Source organism: Leptonotus elevatus, chromosome 7, assembly GCF_054856555.1.
Source record: "Leptonotus elevatus isolate MCC_2025b chromosome 7, RoL_Lele_1.0, whole genome shotgun sequence".
NCBI lineage: Eukaryota > Metazoa > Chordata > Actinopteri > Syngnathiformes > Syngnathidae > Leptonotus > Leptonotus elevatus.
Window position 1 is genome coordinate 26,598,264 of NC_141245.1, and position 22,052 is coordinate 26,620,315.

The 22,052-nt window shown below is 50.8% G+C and overlaps 3 protein-coding genes across 4 annotated transcripts; 1 reads left to right on the plus strand and 2 right to left on the minus strand.

The window, feature by feature from the left end:
- Window positions 1–139: 139 nt before the first annotated feature.
- LOC147171736 (WD repeat-containing protein 62-like) lies at window positions 140–11,846 on the minus strand. 2 transcript variants are annotated; one of them, XM_086079995.1, is made up of 25 exons: window positions 11,634–11,846; window positions 10,872–10,969; window positions 10,752–10,814; window positions 10,628–10,685; window positions 9,328–9,498; window positions 9,109–9,246; window positions 8,843–9,022; window positions 8,604–8,755; window positions 8,048–8,234; window positions 7,893–7,985; window positions 7,687–7,823; window positions 7,472–7,563; window positions 6,815–6,940; window positions 6,683–6,747; window positions 6,072–6,202; window positions 5,724–5,799; window positions 4,641–4,752; window positions 3,744–3,807; window positions 3,572–3,673; window positions 3,421–3,500; window positions 3,278–3,330; window positions 2,341–2,690; window positions 1,596–1,756; window positions 1,099–1,324; window positions 140–441 (listed from the first exon to the last, which is right to left on the minus strand). In XM_086079995.1, exons 1-25 carry the CDS (start codon window positions 11,730–11,732, stop codon window positions 333–335), a joined length of 3,123 nt encoding a protein of 1,040 aa, XP_085936121.1. In that variant the 5' UTR covers window positions 11,733–11,846; the 3' UTR covers window positions 140–332. The 2 variants fall into 2 exon arrangements, with proteins under 2 accessions (XP_085936121.1, XP_085936122.1); XM_086079996.1 differs by lacking the exons at window positions 10,628–10,685; window positions 10,872–10,969.
- Window positions 11,847–13,494: 1,648 nt separating this feature from the next.
- Window positions 13,495–15,271, plus strand: LOC147171737 (uncharacterized). Its single transcript, XM_086079794.1, has 5 exons — window positions 13,495–13,514; window positions 13,819–14,180; window positions 14,257–14,337; window positions 14,798–14,878; window positions 14,961–15,271. The coding sequence occupies exons 1-5, from the start codon at window positions 13,495–13,497 to the stop codon at window positions 15,230–15,232; spliced, it is 816 nt and encodes a 271-aa protein (XP_085935920.1). The 3' UTR covers window positions 15,233–15,271.
- On the minus strand, window positions 15,135–22,027 carry LOC147171738 (S-arrestin-like). The gene is made up of 15 exons (XM_086080015.1): window positions 21,831–22,027; window positions 21,388–21,448; window positions 21,133–21,177; window positions 19,949–20,148; window positions 19,492–19,551; window positions 19,347–19,414; window positions 19,124–19,259; window positions 18,973–19,057; window positions 18,808–18,880; window positions 17,495–17,632; window positions 16,909–16,986; window positions 16,812–16,826; window positions 16,481–16,533; window positions 16,009–16,021; window positions 15,135–15,916 (listed from the first exon to the last, which is right to left on the minus strand). Exons 1-15 carry the CDS (start codon window positions 21,876–21,878, stop codon window positions 15,829–15,831), a joined length of 1,161 nt encoding a protein of 386 aa, XP_085936141.1. The 5' UTR covers window positions 21,879–22,027; the 3' UTR covers window positions 15,135–15,828.
- Between the last annotated feature and the right edge of the window lie 25 nt (window positions 22,028–22,052).

A 22,052-nucleotide genomic window follows, 5' to 3' on the forward strand; every position in this document is an offset into this window, starting at 1 on the left:
ACTGCTTCTCAAGTCTGGAGGACTCATTTGCCGCCAAGTCGACGCGTCGATCTCATCACCGGACAATGGACGGCTCAACGAATCATGAAGACACGCGAAGGTCCAGCTTCAGGTTGGAAACATTTTTCAAGGACACATCTTGACAACATTGGACAACCTTTATTGAAAATGAAAACATCTATATACAAGCACAAAGGACATGACGCCAAGTCAAACATGTCCTCCTCCCAAACGCGCGGTCATTGCACGTGCTGAATTGGACGGTGGGCTTCCGTCAACATGGCGCGTCAACATGGCGGCGACCTCACGATGGACCTGCAGGACATTTGCGTTCAAACGTTCGTCTTGTCTGAAATGTGAAATTGGGCTCCCGCTGAGTCGCTCTCCCCCAACACGCTGGCACGAACGGAGCCGGGGGGCGTGGCTTGGCTCGCGCGGTCCCTTTAATGAAGACAAAAGCCGGCATGGGCGGAGTCAAGTATTGATTGGGGCTGTTGGCGGCAAAGTTATTTTCGTTCACTAAAACTAACATTCAGAAAAGCATTTCGTTAACCAAATAAAAGCGAAAATGAGCTGAAACTACATTTTATGTTTACAAAACGAACTGAAACGAACTAAAATTAGAGAAAAAAATGTCCTTCGTAATTCATTTAATGCCTGAGCTTTTGGGGATGCTTTTAAATGTGATTTGAAGTAGATTCATTTTGATATTAACCAGGATAAGGACATTTGAAAGTGTGTCACGCAAACGTGACGTCATCTAGCAGCAGCCAATAGAAAAGCACTTTCAGATGACGTTGCTAAAAATAGCGCACAAGAAATACACGTTTTTTTTTTAAACTAACACTGAAACTAACTAAGCATTTATTAAATAACGACAACGAACAGAAGCACCCTGAAAACGACTCAAAGCGAACTCAAATGAAAAATTCCCAAACTGGGATAAGCCTGGACTTCGCATATCCGGCAAAAATAACGTCTCAAATGTTCCCAACTCATCAAAGGTCGCCAAAACGCTTCTCGCGGCTTCAACCGATTCAACATGCGAGTGCGGACGCGCCGCCAGTGAATGCTCGGAGGCCGGAAGAAGACGCTGACCTGAGGCGCCGGCGGAAGCGGGACAGGAAGTTTCTGCAGACGCTGAGTCGCGGCTGCAGGTGCAAGTCTTGGCGCGGCGAGGAGCGCCACTCAAAATTCCCTGCAGAGCAAACGCGCTCGCAAAGAGGGCGAGGATGACGAGGATGACGAAGATGACGAAGATTCCCACCTTCACTGGAAAGCGAGCGCGGCGTCTCCTCCTGGCCCCGAGTCACAGAGTCCACGTCTGGGGGGGCGGGACCAAAAACAAAAACAAAAAGCATGAGCCGTCCGTGCCATTGGGAAGACGTGTTCGTTCATTGGCTGTTCGCCACAAGAACGTTTTCTTTCTTGAGGGTCATCTGAAGGTCGCGTTTAGTGGCGTTCTTCGCTCACACTGAGGAAGACGCGACGACTTGAACAAACATCGGCTCGCCGGGAGCGCGCGTACTCACTCGCGCCGCATTCCAACAACGGCCATCGCAAAGCATCGGCAACGCAGGCCGCGGCCAACCCACCGTCATCGTCACCGTCATCGGCATCGTCATCGGCAAAACTTCCGGTCGAGCAGGCCGAGTCCGGGCTCGGCCCATCGGTGCTCCGGAGCTCCGCCCCCCGCTCTGCGCTCTCCGGCTGGTGGAAGCAAGATGGCTGACGTGCCGCTTGGATGGCAAACTCGCTGAAAAGCATCACTTGCTCACGTGACATCTTAAAACACGCAAGCGCTTTTCACAATTCGCAGACATTTTTTTTTGCATGTTGTGCGTGTTTGTTATAATGGCGGCCATCTTTGCCGAGTGATGTTGAATTGTTTCATATCGGAGCGCTTGCCACTCAAGTCAACACATTCTTTTGTAATGGCTTAATAGAGGTGCAAGTCCTCCTCAAAAGAAAAGAAATGAGAATAAATTCCTTGATGAACACGGCTATCGTTTTCTGGGAGAAATTCTGAAGAACGCACTGAAGTGGCAACGTAAGATGGCGGCCGCCTGGCTTTCGCTGGGAGGGGCCAGTGGCCGCATTGGAGGAAGGCGCAAAGTCGGATCGTCCCAGTTGCGACCTCGAAGCGGTCCAGGCAAACCCTAAAGATGGCTGCTAACGACCTGACCCGCTTTCTGGCGCGTGACGTTCGCAAGATCTTCCGCCATTTGCACAAATGAGACAAAAAACAAAAAACGACGGCTTTTTCTGCTGATTCCAAACGCGATATTTGTCCCAATCAAGACAAATTCGGCAGCACATTTTTGAGGCGACATTGCTAACCTGTCAAGCGCGCAGGTGGCATCGCTCCGATGGCGAAGGCCGGCGGACGCGTCGTGGTGACGAAGGAGGAAGGCGCTCCAGCTGCCGTCTCCCGCCGCGCTCTGCGTGCCAGCTGAGGCCGGACGCGGCGGCGCCAGATGATCCCGGACGCTCCGTTCCGCCTCCTCGTCTTCCTCGTCTCTCAGCAGACGCTGCGGAATCAAGTCGTCCTCGTCGCCGTCCTCGTCCGTCTTGCCGCTACTCGGAGCGGAGTCGAAGCTGACGAGCGGACTGTTTTCCAGCCAGCGATTCCGCACCGGCGCCGTCTGTGCGTCCGATCGGACGTACGAGGAGGTCGTCGGATCGCCCTGCTGCGCACGCACACACGTTCACAACCATTTGGACCGCGCAAGTCCGTTTTTGGAGCGTGTTTGTCAACCGACATCAACTCCCTTCAAGAAGAAAGGAGACAAGCCGGCATTTTACTGCTGCCAATGAGCCCCGCGATTGGAGAGAAACGTTCCCGTTCAAATCTTTCCCAAGTGCGGCAGAATGCGGGTTGGCTTTTGCCGCTTTCGGACTCGCGGATCACGAAATCCTGCTTCGCGTCGACCATTAGCCTCCTATAGCAAAGCTAGCTAGCTAGCTAGCTGGCTGGCTGGGGAGACGCTTTCTTCTCGTCTCAAGATGGCCGATGTCGGCGGAAGAGAGAACAACTAGTCATGCCGGAGACGTTGAGGGTCCGACCCGCGGCCAGTTTTTCAGTCCCATGTCGTTTTTTTGCTTGACTGCAAAAAAATATCGGCTCCAAATATTGATTATTGGCCCCTTGACGATGAATAATCGCTACTGGACCGTAAATAACATCAGCAAGCAGCTAAAAATGAATATTCCAAGCGGCTTTTATGATATGCAAATCAACAGCACGTTTGAAATTGATTGGCAAACACACACTGACCAGTTTGCGGAACCACATGGGCATCTTGCCGTTGGTGCGAATCGGCGGAGGAGCTGCAAAGCGGAAACAAGCGTGAGCAACGTCGACACGGGCGGCATCGGTGGCGGCATCGGCGACGGCATCGGCATCGGCGACGGCGTCACCTTCGGGGTCCGGCCTGGACGGCGTGCAGGGCGCCACCCGGGGCAGCCGACGGCTCGGCCCGACCGGGAAGGTTTCCTCCCTGAAAGGAGTCGGCCCCGCCCAGTGAGCAATGGGAGCGCGAGACGTGGGCGAGCGCGAGACCACGCTCACCTGATGCCGGCGACGGTCGTCAGCGCCGCCGCCGCCGCCGCCGCCTTCTTCCTGGTCATGGTGGCCGTCATGCGGGGGTCCAGCCGCCACACAAACACGCAACTACACACAAAAGCGCACGAAAGGTGAGCCCGGCCCGGCGTCGGCGAACGGCGTCGGCAACGGCGCTCACCTGTCTGCCGACGTGCTGATCAGGTGTCGGCAGTCCTCGCTGAACCTCAAGCACGTCACCAGCTCTGAAAAGCACAACATCCAAATGGGATCGCGCGAGGAAACATTCATTCAAAAATGTTTATAAAAAAATATATAATTCAATAATTCTTATAATATAATTCTTCCCGCAAATGTCTTATTTGGAAAAAAGACCCCCCAAAGAATAGACAATTAACTCATTGACTGGCAGCCATTTTGACTGAAGCAACCCCCTTCGCTCTCGGCTGTTTGACCGGATTTTGACTGATTCTGCAGGCCCACAGAATATTGTGTTGTATTGCTATAAAAACATGGAAGCTACCAAAAAAAAAAAGATTAGACGCTTTTCTTTCATCAGGAAAAACACACACGTATATTTCTGTTTCCGTTTTGTAGCAATTAGCATTCAAATGTAGCCGAGTTTCATCATTATTGACAAATCTGTGAAAGAGCCTTTTTGCAACGTAGCCCTGGTTGATCTCTTATACTCTACTGCCACCTGCTGGCTGTTTTTGTACTAACTACCCTTGCTTTAACTCATCATCAAAATACTTCTGTATGCTCTAGCATTAAAAAAAAGGATAAATACGTCTTTGGGACACTTCAGACATTTAAAATTCCGATTTTGGGAGTAAATGAGTTCATCTAGAAATCAAGAAAAAAAAAACTCTTGTCTCCATTTTCCCTTTGTTTTGATTTGCTTTTTGGTGATTTTATGTTTCCGAGTGTGTACAAACGTGTTGTCTGTGTGAAAATGTGAAAATGTCAGCTGCGCCCAATTCCCAAAATGACTTGAAAGAATATTTTGAGGCTGAAATTGTGAGGATTGGTCTCAAAGATAAACGCTGCAAATTGAAGCGCGCCAACGTTGGCTCACCCGAATGTCCCACGAGGGACGCCACGCGTTCTCCCGACCGGTAGTCCAAGATGCCGATCTTCTTGTTGGAGCAGCTGGTGGCCACGTAGCAGCCCGACGGGTCCACGTGGACCTGCGGCGGGAACCGCAGCGGCGCCGCCGCGTCAGCCAATCGCATCAAAGCCAAAACAATCACAACAGCAAGGAAGGAAGGAAGGAAGGAAAGAAGGAAGGAAGGAAGGAAGGAAGGAAAGAAGGAAGGAAGGAAGGAAGGAAGGAAGGAAGGAAAGAAGGAAGGAAGGAAGGAAGGAAGGAAGGAAGGAAGGAAGGAAGGAAGGAAGGAAGGAAGGAAGGAAGGAAGGAAGGAAGGAAGGAAGGAAAGAAGGAAGGAAGGAAGGAAGGAAGGAAGGAAGGAAGGAAGGAAGGAAGGAAGGAAGGAAGGAAGGAAGGAAGGAAGGAAGGAAGGAAGGAAGGAAGGAAGGACCGCGCCGGCGAAGCTTCCTTCCTCTTTTCTTTTAGCCCGTCTACGACACTTTGCATTGCAAGTTAGCATGAAGCTAATGCTATGCTAAGTGTCCTGCATTTTGTCAACGGCGCCGTAAAAAAAGAGCGAATGTTTTGCACGCTTTTGTTTGATGTTCGTGACGCAAGTGAGCGCGCGTGACCTCATTTCGGGGAAATTGTGCGTCCTGTTTGCGGCCGTCAAACCGAGTGCGCACTTTCAGCCGTCTGAAAAACGGCAGCCTGGCGCCATCGGACATTTTGATTTTGCATTCACGCGCGTTACGAAAGCAAGTTGTGCTTATTGAGCAGCTGTTAGAGTTACTGTGATTTCAAAATAAATAAATAAATCACCGGTTGGGTGATTGCTTTCCAAAGTAAAAGCAGATATTTGCAAAAGTAACAATAATAATGATGATAATAATCAGCGCGCTTTCTCCGAGGACGAAAGTCGCCGCGGGATCGTTCAAGTTGAGAAGCCGAAAGGACGCCATTTGGCCAATTTCAAGTTGGGCCGAAACGCCGATTGACATTTTGTCACCCGGATAACCGATATGGGAACGATTCGCCATCAGAAGAAAGAAAGTTGAAAGCGTGTCGAACCTTCAGCAGAGCTCCGTCAGCGCTCGTCGAGTCTTTCAAACTTTTGCTCAGCTTTCCCGTCTCCACGTCGTACAGCCTGAACACAACACGGCAAACCGCCGTCGTTTAGTAGCGCAAATCAGCAGCACCAAATTGCGCCGATTGGCCAAAAACGTTTCGCTTCTCAGCTTTTGTTCAATCAAAACAAAACAAGAACATGATGTTGAAATTAATCGTTTTTTTTAATGCGATCACTCGATGGAATAATTCACAGCACAAATTGACTTTTAGAGCCGCAGACGTTCACGCAACAGGTCAAGAGCGTGCGTGCGTGCGTGCGTGCGTGCGCGCGCGCGCGTCACACCTTACCGCACAATTCTGTCCCGACAGGCGACGGCCACGTGCGTCCCGGACGAGTCGCCGTCCATGTCGGACAGCGCCGTCTTCTCCAACGCTTGAGCTGTCCGGACAAAATGAGCGCCGCCGTCCGCCGCCGCCGTCTGCGTTGAATAAGAATTCATTCATCGTGAAGAAATACAAGAACAATAATAAGAAGAAGAATTCATATCATAATAAGAGGCGTGCGTTCCGGGCTTGTCCCCCGGCGGGAGGGGCCAGGGACGACCCGGGACCCGCCTGGGAACGAACGCCTCGGGATCCCGCCGGAGGAGCTGGTTGAAGCGGCTGGGGAGAAGTCTGGGCTTCCCTCCTAAAGCTGCTGCCCCCGCGACCTCCGATAAGCGGCAGTAAACCGATGGAAATTAATAATACATCATCATAATAAAATTAAGTGAAGTAAAAGAAAGTAATGAAAAATAATTCATCATTTTAGTTTGAAACTGATGTTTTATCGGCCGTCAGATTTGAAGAAAAAAAAAAGTCTGATGCCGAATAAGAACGATAATCGGTCTATCCGTCAAAAACACAAAGACGGCACACGCGCACGCTTGTCATGGTGCGAATGGTGACGAGCAGTTTACCCGCTGGTAGAAGTAGACGCTCCTGTCGGCGCCGCAGCTGGCCAAGCGGACGCGCTCGCCGCCACCTGCAAGAAGCGCAGCGGACGTTTACGCGGCGCCGGCCGGGCTCCTCCCCCGAGCGGCGGACGGCACCTGCGAACTTGACGGCCAGCGGCGAGGCCGAGTGGTCGGCCAGCGTCTGCTCCAGAACCACGTTGCGCTCCAAGTTGAAGATCCGAAGGAGGCGGTCTCTGCCGGCGCTGGCGAGCAGCCTCGCGCCTGCCGCGCGCACGAAAGGGAGCCGTTAAGGTTGGCAGGAAACGGCGCCGCGCTCCGGCCAGACAGCCGGAGGGTCGCGGTCGGCTCGCAGGCGCCGCGTCAGCTCGGAAGCGGCGCATTGCGATGGCGAGGAAAGAATCGGAGGTGGACGGGAGCAGCCGTTTAACCTTATTTGGGGAAAAGGGGCGTGGCCACTTGCCGGCTCAATCTTCACAAAATTCATCATCGAGGACTCCAAAATTAAAAAAAGGACAATCGCAACGTTCCGGATGAAGCGCAAAGTCGGAAAGACAACAAACAGTGACTTGAACAAGGTTTGATTGACAGCATTCAGAAATCAATCCTGGGAAAAAAAATCTTTTCAATCCACATTTGTAGTTTGTGCTCGAATGGCGCAACGATCAATCGTTCGCAAGCACCGAAAAGATCATCCGACACGTGCTCGCTAACGGAAACACGGTTTGAAAAGCCGAGTTGCTCCAATTGAGGTGATCGATATTGAACCCTCTTTTGCGGACCGACGGTCCTCACCTGTGGAGGGCGGCGAGAACTCCAGAGCCAAAACCTCGCCGTCGTGAGCCTCCATCTTGACCAGCTCGGCCAGCGACGCCACATCGAAGATGCTGCGCGCAAGACAAGACGTCACTCGCGTGCGGCGGGTCGCGCGTCGGGTCGTGCGTCGGGTCGTGCGTTGGGTCGTGCGTCGGGTCGTGCGTCGTGTCGTGCGGCGGTCGGCGTGAGCTCACCGCAGCGTCCCGCACGCATCGCCGGTGGCCAGCCGCCGTCCGTCGGGACTGAGGGCCAGCGCTCGGACCCACGACTTCCCGTCAGCCTCCGACTCGGCCCGCCCGCCGTCTCTCACGTGCAAAATCTTCAGCAGGTCCTGGAACAACAAAAGCAGGTCACACCTGTCCCAGCAGGACGCATAACGAGGCGCGTGCGAGCGCGTTACCTTGCGGTCCAGGTCCGAGCGGACGCGCCACTGCCTGATGGTGTTGTCTGACGAGCAGGTGAGGAACCAAGACGCGTCCGGCGCCGGACACACCTGGAAGCGTGGAGTCATGGCAACGGCGCTACAAACGTCATCGGCCAAAGCGGCGGCAGTACCTGAACGTTCCACACGCTGGCGCTGTGGTACAGCGCCGAGTGGATCTCGGTCACCTTCGCCAGCCGCTCCACGTCCCAAACGTAAACGCTGTGGTCGGCGTACACGCACGTCAGATGGTGACGCTCGGGGTTAAAGGTCAAGGCCACCACCTCGGGGTAGCGCTGACCCAAACTGGGACTGGACGGCCTGGAAAAAAAATCCATCACGCGGAAGGAAAAACGAAAAAGGAAAACAATCAATAAATGAAATTGATTTCACTTGGACTTTGGAATTTTCTCAGCTTGTCTTGAAAAAAAAAGCTTCCCATTTTGTTGGAATGCATTGAAGGCCGTTTATTGGAGCGCTTTTCAGATTTGCAAAATGTTGACGATAAAGATTTGGAAAGCAAAACGTTCCCATCGTCGTTTTCATTCCAAACCAAAAAAGAAAGCAGACTCAGCAGAACTTCTTGAAAATGTCAAGAAAGACGAGCCCGGGTTTGAAATTCATTTCCTGTTGGAAAAATGACATCATTTGGCACGACCGCAAACACCCGAACATGACCGTCTTGCATACCTGGGCATGATAAGCTCCGCCCCCTGGCGGTGCGGGCGGGGCAGGGTGGTGACGTAACGCAGGTCGGACGGCGAGAAGACGCGCACCAACCCGTCAGCGCAGCCGCAGAACACCAAGCGGTCGCTGAGCGCCAGGCTGCGCGCGCACGACGCCTGCGCGGGCACAAAGCGTGAGCGAGCGGGATGACCACGCCCACAAGCCCGCCCACAAGCCCGCCCATAAGCCCGCCTCCCACCCACCTTGAGGGGCACCCAAGCATCCAGCCGCCGATCGGCGTCGAAGCGGCACAGGAGCGCCGACCGCGTGACGGCGTAGGTGGCGGGTCCGCGGCCGCACGCCACCCCGCTGAAGACGCACTTGCGCCGCTCGCCCAGCACGCCCGAGCGACCAATCAGAGGCACCGTCGCGCTGCTGCTCACCTGCCCGACACAAACGCGACCTCGTCAGCGACTTCCGCTTTGGCACGCCAGACCCGCAAACGCCCGCGAGAACAAAACACAAATACCCGCCGCTCCTCGGAGGCGTCCAGGTACCAAAACTTGACGTGCCGTTTGCCGGCCGTGACAAAGTAGTCGCCGTCCTGCGAGAAGGAAATGGCCGACACGCTGCTGGAAACTTTATTGGAGGCCAGAATGGAACCTTTCTGCAAATGACAAAAGTCATTCATCTTTCATCAATAGCATGCGCACGTGCGCGTGCGTGCAGCGGCGGCGTGCGCGCTCACCTTCCAGTCCCACACGCACACGGTCATGTCGAACTGCGATCCGACGGAGACGACGTATGCGCCGCTGGGGGAGAAGGCCACGCAGGAGACGCCGCACTTGTGCTTCTGAACGCTGCCCACTTCCACGCACTCGTCCAGCTGCCACACGCGCACGCACGGCAAGCGGCCGCTCTGACACGCACGCACACGCACAAACACGCACGTTAGCAGCGCAGCGAGTTATGCTAACATCTTGCTTGGCGGCGGTTGGAGATGTTAGCATTAGCCGCGGGTCACATTAGCATTGCTAGCATTGGAAGCGGCGCGAAATCATTCACGGTTGCCGCGACGACTCAAATTCATCGACAGCCGTTTTGATGACCAAAGAAACTTTGAGAATTGTTTCACTTCAACTAACAATGATTTCAAGAATCTGCCGATTGTTTTTCAACGAATCCGATTTTGCACATGAATTGAAATGAAAAGAAAACGTTTGGATTGCGTCCGTTTTTGTTTTCCAAACCAAGCGAAGCGGACGTTTGCGAACGTCTTCTTTGGATTCAACACGATGACAATCAGAAAAGTTCTGTTGGCAAACATTTGGACAACTCAGTCAGGTGACTTTTGTCATTTTCACAACTTGTTCTCGATGAAAGCAGCGGACAACAAATCCCGCTGCTCGTGTGGGACGGGACGGACGTGACGTGGGGACATTTTGGGGGGTTTTCTGATGCCATGAAGGTCTCGGCTTGAAAAGTGGAGATCATTAGCCCCGCCCCTCCCGCTCGCACGCTCAATTTGGTGGCTTGTCGTTGTTGGAAGCGATCAGAAGGAGCTGCGCAGACTCCCCATATGATGTCACTTCCTGTTGGTGTGAGCAAGGCCTCCAGCACGCCGACACGCCGTCATTCGGAAGCGTGGCGGCGGCGGCGGCGGGAGGGTTTTGCGGGTCATCAGACCTTTTACTGCTCATCATCGACCTTCGACCCAACAAAAACGCATTCCCGCGTTTATCGATTGCGGAGTTAGCGGATGAGGACTTGATTTTGACAGAGCCTCAAAAATCAGGTGACTCGGACTCAGACTGTGATGGGGGCGTCGCTACTTGGTTTCAAGGGCACGATACTTCCACTCGAGTTAAATATACAGACGGACAGGCCCGGCCCGGCCCGGCCCGGCCCGGCGGCGCTTGTGACCGGGCCAATGTCCAAAAAGACTTCATGTTGGACCCTACAAGGACTCAAAGAATCGCTAGCTGCTGCCCTCAACGAACACACGGCGCTTGCTAATGTTAGCGTAGCACGGCTGCTAACGTCGGTACCTCCCCGGTGACCAGATGTTTGCCATCGCAGGAGAAGGCCAAAGCGCTGAAAGGTTTCCTGGAAGAAGAAAAAGAAAAGACGTTTGCATGGCGAGCGCTCGACGAGGCCATCAGAACGACGCACCTGGACGCGTTGATGACGTGACGCTGGCTGTTGATCTGCGGCTGCAGGAGCACCACCACGCACCTGCCAACACACACACGGTCAGGGTCCGAGCGGCCGTCGGCTCGGGATGCCGCTCACCCTGCGGGATAGGCCACAAGCCCGGAGTTTGGATCCGACGCCAAAGCGCTGCTGCTGGCCGCGCTGATGCCCAGAACTTTGTCCAGTTTGACCTGAAACTGGACGGCGCCGGCACAATTTCCATCCTCCGCTCAACAAATGACTTTGTTACTTTATTTTTGTAAGTTATTCAGTAGGAAAGGCGCAGTATCGAAAAATCGAGCAGGAGACAACAGAAAAACTTGCCCTTGCTTGTGGTGTCCCCCAGGGATCTGTGCTGGGGCCAGCGTGGATAGAAATGATATCGTCAATGTGTCACAATCATTCAATGTGATTGTCTTTGCCGATCATGGCGGCAAGTTTTAGTTTTCAACGCAAAGTTACTGCATTTCAAGCTCTGCCTGTTTTTTTTTATGTTATTAAATTGTTTTAACTGTCTGTTATTGTATGACGACTTTTCACTCCGTGTTGCAGCACTTCTATGCAGCAACGCTTGTTTGAAAGTGTTGTATAAATAAAGTGAAGTTGAGTTTCTTCGCACAAACAGCCCAGTGTTGTCAAACTGCTGTTCTGCTTCACAACAACATGTCAGCATTATGATTTATGTGCTGCATCCCATTCCAGGCGGGTGCGAGTCTACAGACAGACGTTTTTGATTTCTTATTTTTAGACGTTACTTTGACGGACGTTTGCTGTCGTTCTGACTCAATGACTTTTCCTTTCCATTTGAATGGATTGCTAGCTCATGTTGCTAAAGCTAACAACAGCAGTCGGTCCACGTACCCGGCAGCTTCCCGAGGTCTTGTGGCGGTTCGTCTTCCCCGCCGTTGATATCCTCTTGGCGGCGTGGAGGGAACCGCCGCAGTCGGCGAGCTCTGCCATCGCGCCGCGACCACTTTTCACGAAAAGCGCTTGCTTAGCTTAGCTTAGCTTCATGCTAACAACGCCAAACTAAGTTTCCACCGGTTGTACACGCGAGCTCAGTCGAAAGTAACCCAGCGCATTTTTTTCAAACGTAGACACGCCCACCTGACCAATAGTCGACGGCAATAAACCCGCCTCTCGCCTTACAACCAATAGCGACGGACAAGGTTCGTAAACAACCAATGATATAATCGCTATCGGACAAGAGGCCGCCTTTCTCTCCAAACAGCCAATCAACGGACGTCTTCGGTCAACACACGAAGGGGAAAAAATGCTACTCGCTCCAGATACGTGTTTTAAGTCAACTAAATTATACATCTACTAAAAACATATTTCTGGATCCAGATGATTTGATTGTGTGCGACCACCTTTTTTTTTTTTAGTGCACGGACAATTGCGCCCCTGGCGGCTGATGCCAGAGGGCAGCCATCTTACGTTGCCACAAAACTGGCAACTCACAGAGAACCAGAGACAATATCGTCAATCATGAAGTTGACATTTTGCAGACAATTTTGTAATTATAAGGATTATGCTGACGACGATGATGATGATGATGAGGAGGAGGAGGACACGGACGCGAACTGACCTCCATTGACACGGCGGGCTCGGGTGGGATTCAGGCCAGTCCCGGATCCCACGCGACCCAGGCCACGCCCACTTGAAAAGGGAACGAAACCTGAACCCTTTTTTAGCCCGGCGACACAATGACACACATTCGCATGACACACTTCTAATCAGCTGCTTCGTCATCATCACTTAAAAAAACAAAAACGTTTTTACCCAGGAAATGTATTACTTGGATAAGTTGGAGTTAAAAACTCCACTTGGACTTGAAATGTGAAAAAGTTGACAGGGAATCTTTACGAGAAACTCAAAATGTAATATTTTGTACTACATGGAAATGTTTAATGAGAGAACTTTTCATGTGAAAATGTTTGACAAACACTTTTTTTCATGTAAACATTCAAAACTTTTATGTAAAAAAAAAAAAACATCACAATAAATTTTTTTTTACCAAATAACTAATTTTATACATGCATTTTGCTGGGAAAACTTTACAGGATTTGTTTCCGGTGAAAAACGTCACCTTTTGAAAACATTAAATGTGGAAGCGTTTTATGGAAAATGTTTTCCATCCATGCATTTTCTAAACCGCTTAGTCCTCCCAAGGGTTGCTGGAGCCTATCCCCGCTGGCTTCGGGCAGCGGGCGGGGTACACCTTCAACCTCTTGCCAGCCAATCCAGGTCGGAAATGTTGGGATGAAAAAAAGTTTGGCGAAAGCTTTGAATATTCCCGAAAGCTCTTAAAGGGAAGAAAACTCGTTGAAGTTGAACATGAAACATTCCGGGAAAACGTTCGACGTGAAAATGTGAACCTTTCGGCCGCCGTGATCCAAGTCAGAACAACATTGACTTCTGCAGGTGGAAAATTCCATTTGCCGTCAGTCATCCGACGTTTCTTAGCATTTTTGTATGAAAGTCGACCAGCAGAGTTTCCGTGACAACAAACAAAAGAACAAGCAAAGATTTGTTTTCTCTCTCTCGTTTATTCTGGGACACTTTTTGTGCGGCGAAAAGAGTTGCGTGCTATGTGACACCTGCGCGTGCGCGCAATACGTATTGCAACTCAGGAGGTCACGCAGCATGTGACCCGGTTGGGGTCAGTGGGCGGAGTCCAGGTGTTGCATTCAAAGCGCACGGCCCGCTGCTTTCAGGTCATATGTGGAATCCCGAACTTCGGCGAGTGTGACTCCGCATTTTGCCAATTCAGTTTTTGGCCTCACACGTTACGTAACAAAAAACAAGCAAAATGGAACGCTTCCGTCTTAAATGGTCACTTCCTTCCTTTGCTTGCTTTTTTAACTGCTTCACCTGTTTGACTCTTTTTATTTATTTTTATTTTTTTACTTCTTTTCCTGGGAGCCAACAGTCAACCTGTTTTTATTGCTGTTATTGCTTGTTTATAAAAAAAAAAAAAAAAAAATCCAATGCGTTTACAATAAGCGTCAATTCTATATTCATTTGTGCCGTTTTGACTTTTTAGGAAGTATTCGAGTAAGTCGGACTTTCCCAAAAGACTCCACGCAGGCCATGACGACCGCTTGCGGTTACTTCCTGTTGCTGTTGCTCCCCGTCGGCTCCCGTCGCCTGCGCGGCGATGCCCGAGCCGACCCCCGGGGACATCTCCGGGGACGATCTGGAGGCGACCTTTGACCTCCGCTGGCCCCGGACGGTCTTTTCTATTCCGACAACGCGACCTTTCCCACGGCGGGCGACGTGGACGCTCACTGCCGGACGCTGACGCAGGCGGGCGCCCCCCGGAGGACGCGCCCTGGTTTTGTCACCGCGCCGACTGCGGGGGGACCCCCGGAGCCAAGGGGGTCCGCGGAGACCGGGGGCCGCCAGGTGAGACGCTCGCCCCTCCCTCCGGCAAATCTTGAAAGCGCTCGCTCAACGTGATGTCCCCGCCTCAACTCGCCAGGTGGTCCGGGTGGTCCGGGACGACGAGGCATGACGGGATTCAGAGGGCCTCCGGGTTTCGTGGGACGGCCGGGACTCAAAGGTAACCAAGTACAAGTCGCTACTTTAGTAACTTGGGGTAGGCCTACCTGTAGACTGTATCGGGTATAAGACCGGGAGCCAAAGCGAATACGTTCTAAAGATGACTCGAACCGCCTTTGACCGCTCCAAATGCCAACGTTTCATTTTGGCTGCCGGCAAATGAGCCAACCGTAACCAAGCACGACTTCTTTACGGTACTTAAGCAGACTTTTAGGTTTCAGGCCAGCAGTCAAAATGACGCACATTTTCAGGTATCTGTATCAGGTTTCAGACCAGAGACCAAAAATACGAAGTCTTTTTCACATATCCCAGCAGGAATCAAAAGTAATGTTACCCAAGTAAAAGTAATTAGTTACTGCAATGAAGTAGCTTTTCGGGTACATTTCTGTATCAGATCAGGAATCAAAGGTAACATCGACCAAGTGCTATTTCCTGACTTTGTGGCGGTGACGGACGTGCAGGACAGAAAGGAGACGAGGGAGCAAAAGGACGGCAAGGACTTCAGGGTTTCGGCGGACCCAAAGGAGACCGAGCATTCAAAGGTTTGGACTTAACCTCCCCTGTTGGTTCCTTCCAGCTTCAACTTCCTGCCCGGCTTTTCGTTTTTCGTTTTTGATGGTGCAGGTGAGAAAGGGGAGCAAGGTTTGGAGGGTCTCCCAGGTGAGCCGGGACCAAAGGAGACCTTGTTTCATCCTCACAATGTTGAACATGTTGAAGTGCGCCGAGTCTGCCCAAGTGTGAAAGATTGCAGCGAAAACCATAAGAAGCGTTGCAAAGAATCTTTTCTTACACTGCGTGTTCTTTTCACAAGCCATCTTTTATTTCTCTACTTTGCGGCTGTAAACGTCTCAAGCCTTCAAATGTTGCACTTAATCATGCGAAGAAGCACTCGGTGACCTTTTGTCGCTCATGAAATTCGCTACTGCAAAATAAAGCTTCACTTTCACGAAAGTAGTCCTTTGCCGCCCTCTTGTGGCATCACAGGCAATGACCGTTTACTGCTTTGATGAGCTATCGCCTCTCATTGTCAATAGGGCGGCCATTGCGGTTTCAAAAATGGATTCCGTTCACAAGGGACCCGATTAGTTTGGACTTTTGAAGGATTGGCCGCACTTTTGTTAGCATGATGTGAACCGTTTATCCTCACGAGGCTGCCGGGTGTGCTGGAGCCTATCCCGGCTGTCTTTTATGGAGCACATTTCATTTTGTTTTATTTAAATCAATGGGACTATAAATGAAAAGGATTATGAATTGACTTTAAGTGCAACAAGTCGGGGTTTTCGGGAACAAATAATTAAATGACTGAACCAGCAAGATAAAAAAAAAAAAAACATTTCGGCTTTAAGGTCCAATTGAATTTTGACATGAATGTATAGGAACGAGACGGCTGGACTCCGAAAAGGAAAATGAATGGATTGTATGAATTTTGAAATTAGGTCGTCGTCTAGTAAGCTTTTCGTGCGTGCGTGCGTGCGTGCGCCGTCTTTGGAGTTCAGGCGTCGTCATCGACATCGTCGTCCCCGATGACGCCGCGAAGGAAGGAACGTTTGAAATCCTCAAAGGTGATGTCATCGCCCTCGCTGCGACCCACAAAGCAAGAAAAAAAAAGATGACAAGACGCGCGAGAACAAATTGCAGCAAAAGTTGACGTGAAATGAAGACGGCAACTTACTTGCCGTCTTTGGCTGAAATCAGAAAGACAAGAAAAGTCACAATTTTGTCCAACATGCGCCCAAGCAGACGCTCAAACATTTTGGACGCCTTTCATTTGGCCACAAATGACAATCAATTGGAGCCACACGTCAAATGATGACACACAGATTTGGTTGACCATCACAAGATGATCCTGATTTTGTATTTTGACTTTGTGACGAGTTTGCTCAAGCAACAAATTCAACTTCAATCTGACGTCAGACGGCGTTTTGCAACGCGAGCGATGGCGTGATCGCACGTCATCGCATTTCTTCGGATTTGACTGTCAAACGCGTGCAAGGTGCCGTCGCGACGACTCGACATTTCTGGCAGGACAAACACGCTAATCACATGACTCGCCTCCAGCTGACGGCGCAACTCGTAATCGGATTATCACGCACACGCATGCTATGTGAGCGGTTGTCACGGTGACGCAAGAGGACGGCACGTACCGGCTTCGGGTTGGGGATGCATCAATCTGAAAGGAAGCTCCACGCGCACCTCGCTGCAGTGGAAAACACACACACACACACACACAATTCAGTTTTGGCTACATTGCGGGGCGTGTTTTTCCAGGATTAACTATCATTGTGGGGACATTTTGCTGGTCCTCAAGTTCAGACCTCTTTTTGAGGGTCAAGACTTGGTTTTCGACTTGGTTTAAATTGGGTTATGGTTGAGGTTTTGATGGTTGTGGTTAGGGGGAGGGGCTAGGAAATGCATCATGTCAATGAGATGTCCCCACAATGATACAAAGACAAGTGTGTGTGTGTGCGCGTGTACCTGGATCCCAAAGGTCTGACGGACGGCACAAAGAGAAACGGGAGAAAGTCAGGTGTGCTGAAAGGACGCAGCAAAGTGCGTGAAAGGAAAACGTTACCCCGCCGCCGTCATCTTCAAGAGCAGCTTGTAAGACACCAACAAGCCCTGAAGCTCCTTCAGCACCTCCCGCTTCACCCTGCACTCATGCACGCACGATTGCAAAGTTGACGGTTCGCCCATCAAGAAACGTTGACCTCACCGCGGTGACGCCGATTGTCAAGATGGCAAGCGCAGGCGGGCACGCACAACAATGACGTGGATGAAGTGGTGTTGACATGAGTGAAAATATTTTTTTTGTGTGAATGTGAAGCGGCAACAGGTGAGTTTTCCCCGTTTGTGCAACTACTCAAACAGATGTTTAACAACATCAGTGTCCGATTTGACTGGTTGGCCAAGCGAGTTTTTTTCCTTTTCGTGACGAAGCATCTTTGCAAAATTTGGTCTCATCACTCATCAAAGCTCCACTTTCTTGACCGTCCGTCCGTCTCTTCATACACGTGTATGAAGTTGGCGGCAGAGTGGAAAGTGTCCTCAAAAAGCGTCTTCTGCACTTTTATTTGCTCAATTGTGTGATTGGACGCAAGGGACGCAGTTGTCATAGCAACCAGCTGGGCATTGCTAACGCTATCGCTAACGTTTCTTACATGCTGGAGGAAGCCAAGTTGGTGTCTTGATGCTTGAGGTGTCCGTCCAGGGCCAGTCCTCGCCGGTCCTTGTTGTGCTCCAGACGCGGGTACAAGGTGTATGACTTGGCCAAGCTCGAACCCGGCGCCACGCCGTCACTGACGCCGTACAACACACACGTCACAAACAAGTCACAACTGAAGAAATTGGAGCTGCACAATTATGGCCAAAATGATCATCCCCATTATTTGTCATCAGCGTGCTGATTATTATTCATAATTATTGACAATCATTGGTTTTCCAGCCAACCATTTTTATTGGAATTTTCAAGAAACACCAGAAATGTGCAAAAACGTTTTTGACACAAAGAGGGGGTGGATTTTGAAGCGTATCGAAAAAAGGAAAATGCGAACTTGGGCGATGGAAACAAGACGCGTGGCCCGTTTTGACTGGACTGGACTGGACGTTTGAACGTGCGTACAAACGTCATACGCACGTTTGTAGTCCCAAACAATGTCGGACGATAAAGTAAGTATGTTTGGGGAAGCGACCAAACAGAAAGCGAAAGCGAAAGCGAATATTCTTGCCATTTTAGATGGAAAACGGCAAAGAAACGCTGCGGTTGATCAAGAATTTCAAAAGCAAACTCATACGACGCACGGCCGTTGCTTCCTGGTCTTCTTCTTCTTCTTTTGAAAGACTGCTGGATCACATCGCTATGGTGTATAGCGCCACCTACAGCGACGGAGTCCCCTCTCAATATTCGCCAAACAACAACAGATGGGAACGGGCAGAAGTCGCATGTCCGTTTTGCGCATTGTCAGTAAATTTGCTTAGAAAAATTCAAAACAATGACTTATGTTAGGAAAAAGGTCAGCATTTTTGTTGTACTACTTTTTTTTTGGAGTTCTGCAGATGTGTCTTGGACAGGGCAGACTTGACACTTTTGATCAAGACCAGACCAGCACATTTGAAGTCAAACCACACATTTGCTTACTTTTCACATTTGTTGCATTGTACAAGTGCAAAAGCAACATGGCACATTTTGGTTTTGTTGCAAACCTAATGAAAGAAAAAGAAAAGGTAGCGGCCATTTTGTTTTGTTTTTGTGATTTTGCCTGGATGTCTCAGTCTGGATATTCGCTCGTCTTGCTACGAGTCGTCATGGTTTTTCACTCCAACACAACACGAGTTCATTTGGTGGGTAATTCGCTCGTTAAGGTGAAGAAGAAGACGAGCAAGCGTTTCCTGTTGAGGCCCAAATTGGCGCAATTTGAAGCCAGACGACGAATGGGTTACGAAATTAGCGCTGGTGTTCGTTTGAGTCTCTTACCCGCTTTCCTCTTTGGCCACCGACTTGACGTACTTGTCGTTGGAGTAGAGGATGACGTGGGTCACCTGCTCCACTGCGAACGCCACACACACAAGATGACAAAGGCGGCGCCAGCAAAGCCGGCGGCGGCGGCGGCGTGCGTGCGTGCGTGCGCGCGCCGGCTACCTGACAGGCTGATGTCCTTCACCTTCCTGTTGGAGCCGTTGGCGATCTCCACCTCGGCCCGCACCGGCTCGCCGTGGTGGAAGGTCTGCGTGCAAACGCCATTTGAGCGGGACGGCAAGCAAAAAGTCAAGAGCCCGGCGACCTCGCTGACCTCTTTGGGCAGACTCAGTTTGACGCAAAGAGGTTTGTCGCACATCAGGAAGTCAAAGTTGGTCTGGGCCAGCGGCGGCGCCTCCACGTCCCGCCCACCGTACTGGATCTTGCGGATGGCGAGGCCGACCCAACTCCTGGCAAACGACCGACACGTCTGACAACAGCAGGCCGGACGACGGACGGACGGACGGACGGACGGACGCGCAACACGACACACTGACCGTTTGTCCGGGTTGTCGTTCGGATCATCTGCGCAGAACGCTTTCAGCTGGAACTCCACCGCGCATTTCTGCAAAGCGACAGCCAACGTTAGCTTAGCACGCTAGCACCAGCGGCAAAGCGTTGGGCGCGCCGACGGCCGGCGACCTTTCCCACATCCGACGGACCGGGCTGCAGCGTGACCGAGTTGGGCAGGTTGTCCGGGAACTGAAACGACAACAACACATTTGAAACCTTCTTACGATGGCTTTTGATTTTTCAGTCAATTTTTATTTTCCGGGATTATTTTTTTTTTGTTGCAGGATTCCAAAAACAAGCAAACATTTGTGGAGTAAAAACCCAAAAGAACTATTTTACAAACAAGCTTGTATGCAACGTCATCTGGTGGCACTTTTTTTTCTTTTTTGACTTTCCTCCTTGCGGTTGTTATAAGCAAACAAATACATTTGAAATCAACCTCGTCGTCTCCATTTGGGAACATTTTGTTTTCTTAAAAGTATTTCCATTGTTATTTTGTTTACAAAACTGTTTTGGAATTTTAGTTGGCGTTATTTTGAGAAAATAAGCTTGCAAGCACACGACCCGAGATCATAAGCGGACTGACCTCCAGGAAGAAGGGGAAGGCGTCGCGGCCCAGTTTTCTCAGCAGCTTCTCCTGAATTTTGCTGTGCGTCAGCTGCTCCTTGTCCTGCAGCTCCGGGAAAACCTGGCGGGTGGCCACAAACAGGTCGCGGCGGAAGGCCACGCCCATCACGTCCGCGTCCCGCCGGCCGTACACGAACGTGCACGTCAACATCACGTAGACTGCAAGCACAAAACGTTGGACGCTGTCGCGGAGACGGAACGGCACCGACGACAGCTGCCTTGACACAACAGTTAAATTATGTGACTGACTGCGCTCCTAACTCAAATCCCCCCCCCCCCCCCCCCCCCCCCGGAAATGAACACAAATCCCTTTTAGAAGAGTCAAGACTCAAGAGTGCCTATGGTGACTTCATGCTGCAATTCAATTCTTTTCGGGTGTAATTATGGAGGTTGGAAATTGCCACAATGATTTTCCGAAAGGAAAAAATGAAAACAATTCCTGGTGCTGCTCCTTCTGGTGTACCCGTCTTGGCCACCAGAAGGCAGTATTGTCTGTATAATGATAATCCAGTCCTGCAGTCACTCGCAATCCAACGCTATTGTGTTTTTTTTTTTTTTTACTAATGTCAATGACTCGGCAAGACGTTGAAAAGAAAAAGAAAAAAATTATTTAAAAGTAAAATAAATAATAAGTCATTTCACGATAAAGATGAGCATTAGCCTGCTAGCATAACTGCCAGTACGTGTCACTTTGCTCACAATTGCGTTCCAGGTCACGGAGTTGAATTGCGTTCCATTGAAAATGTTCCAAAATGACTCGGGCAGGCAAATATGACATTTGGCTCACAAAATATGCCTGGCAACATTGTTATCGGCTCGGTCATTATGTGTTTGTGCTCGATTATCTGCAACTAATGATGCTAACCGTTAGCATGTCAATAGCATATTAGAAACTGCTGTTTTCAGTACCCAAGAAGTCGTTCTTTATGCTACAAACCTCAGCTGGGACGGACGTTAAACATCCGGAAGCTTCTTTTTGGAAGAATATTGGACTAACTCCATCTGCCAAATTGCTGCGCATTAAAAAAAAAAAACTAACTAACAATGACTCGTATCTGTGCAGTGCCAAGTTGCACCACTCGCATCTCAAGGCACCGCTGTGCTTTCTTTCCCGCGGGCGTCAACGTTGGTCCACTGACTGACCTCGTTTTCCGCTCAGCTGCGAAGGGTCGATGACGAGCACGCCGTCTGGAAGGCCACAAAGCGCAAAAGACAAGTCAACATGCCTTCTGCTCCGTTAATCAAGTTCAAGGTGGGAGACAACTTGAGTGATGCGCAGCCACCAGTAGATGGCAGCGATGCGGCATTTGCGAGTCATTTCCAGCGACAGTGACCTTTGTAGGGGTCAAGTCCAACGTTTGTCCCCTTGTGGGGTGACGGAAAGCGGCCGGCACTCACCCACTGGATCCACGTGGTCACAGTGGTCCACAAAGTCTCTGCTGGGCATGTAGATGGTCACCTGCCACAGCACATGAAGATGATGCGGAAGGACGCACGGACAAGCTTCCACATCTCAACACGCATCTTCCAAACTTCCCAAAGTGGCCCAAGGCACAAATCTCACGCACACACACCACTTCCGGACAGGTCGCCCCCGCGCGCTGCTTCGCTACAAGCTTCCTTGAAGTCGGGTCACGTCAGAAGTCCGCCCTCAACAATTTGCGGTTGAAAAAGGTGCAAATTGTGAGCTGCCGACAGCGCGAGTACGTCACTCATCAAATTCATTTGTCGGGGAGCTTTCTTTCTTTTTTGGGGGAAAGAAAATTCCACAAAGATGGCTGCCACATGTCACGTTGCTACCGCTCAGCAAGTGGCACACAATTGGAATGACGACAACTTACCGACTTGTCCCGGGACGCTTTTTTGAAGACCACGCGCTTGCCACTCATTTTCACAAGACCGGCTTCAATTTTGCAATCACAAATTTGATTCGTCAGTCGCACTCGGAGATCAGAGTGGAGCGGACTGACACGCCCGATGATGATGATGAAGATGACGAAGATGAAAACTGACGACCTGCCTCAGCCTGTCGGGCTTTTATAAAGACGCTAATCTGCTTACGA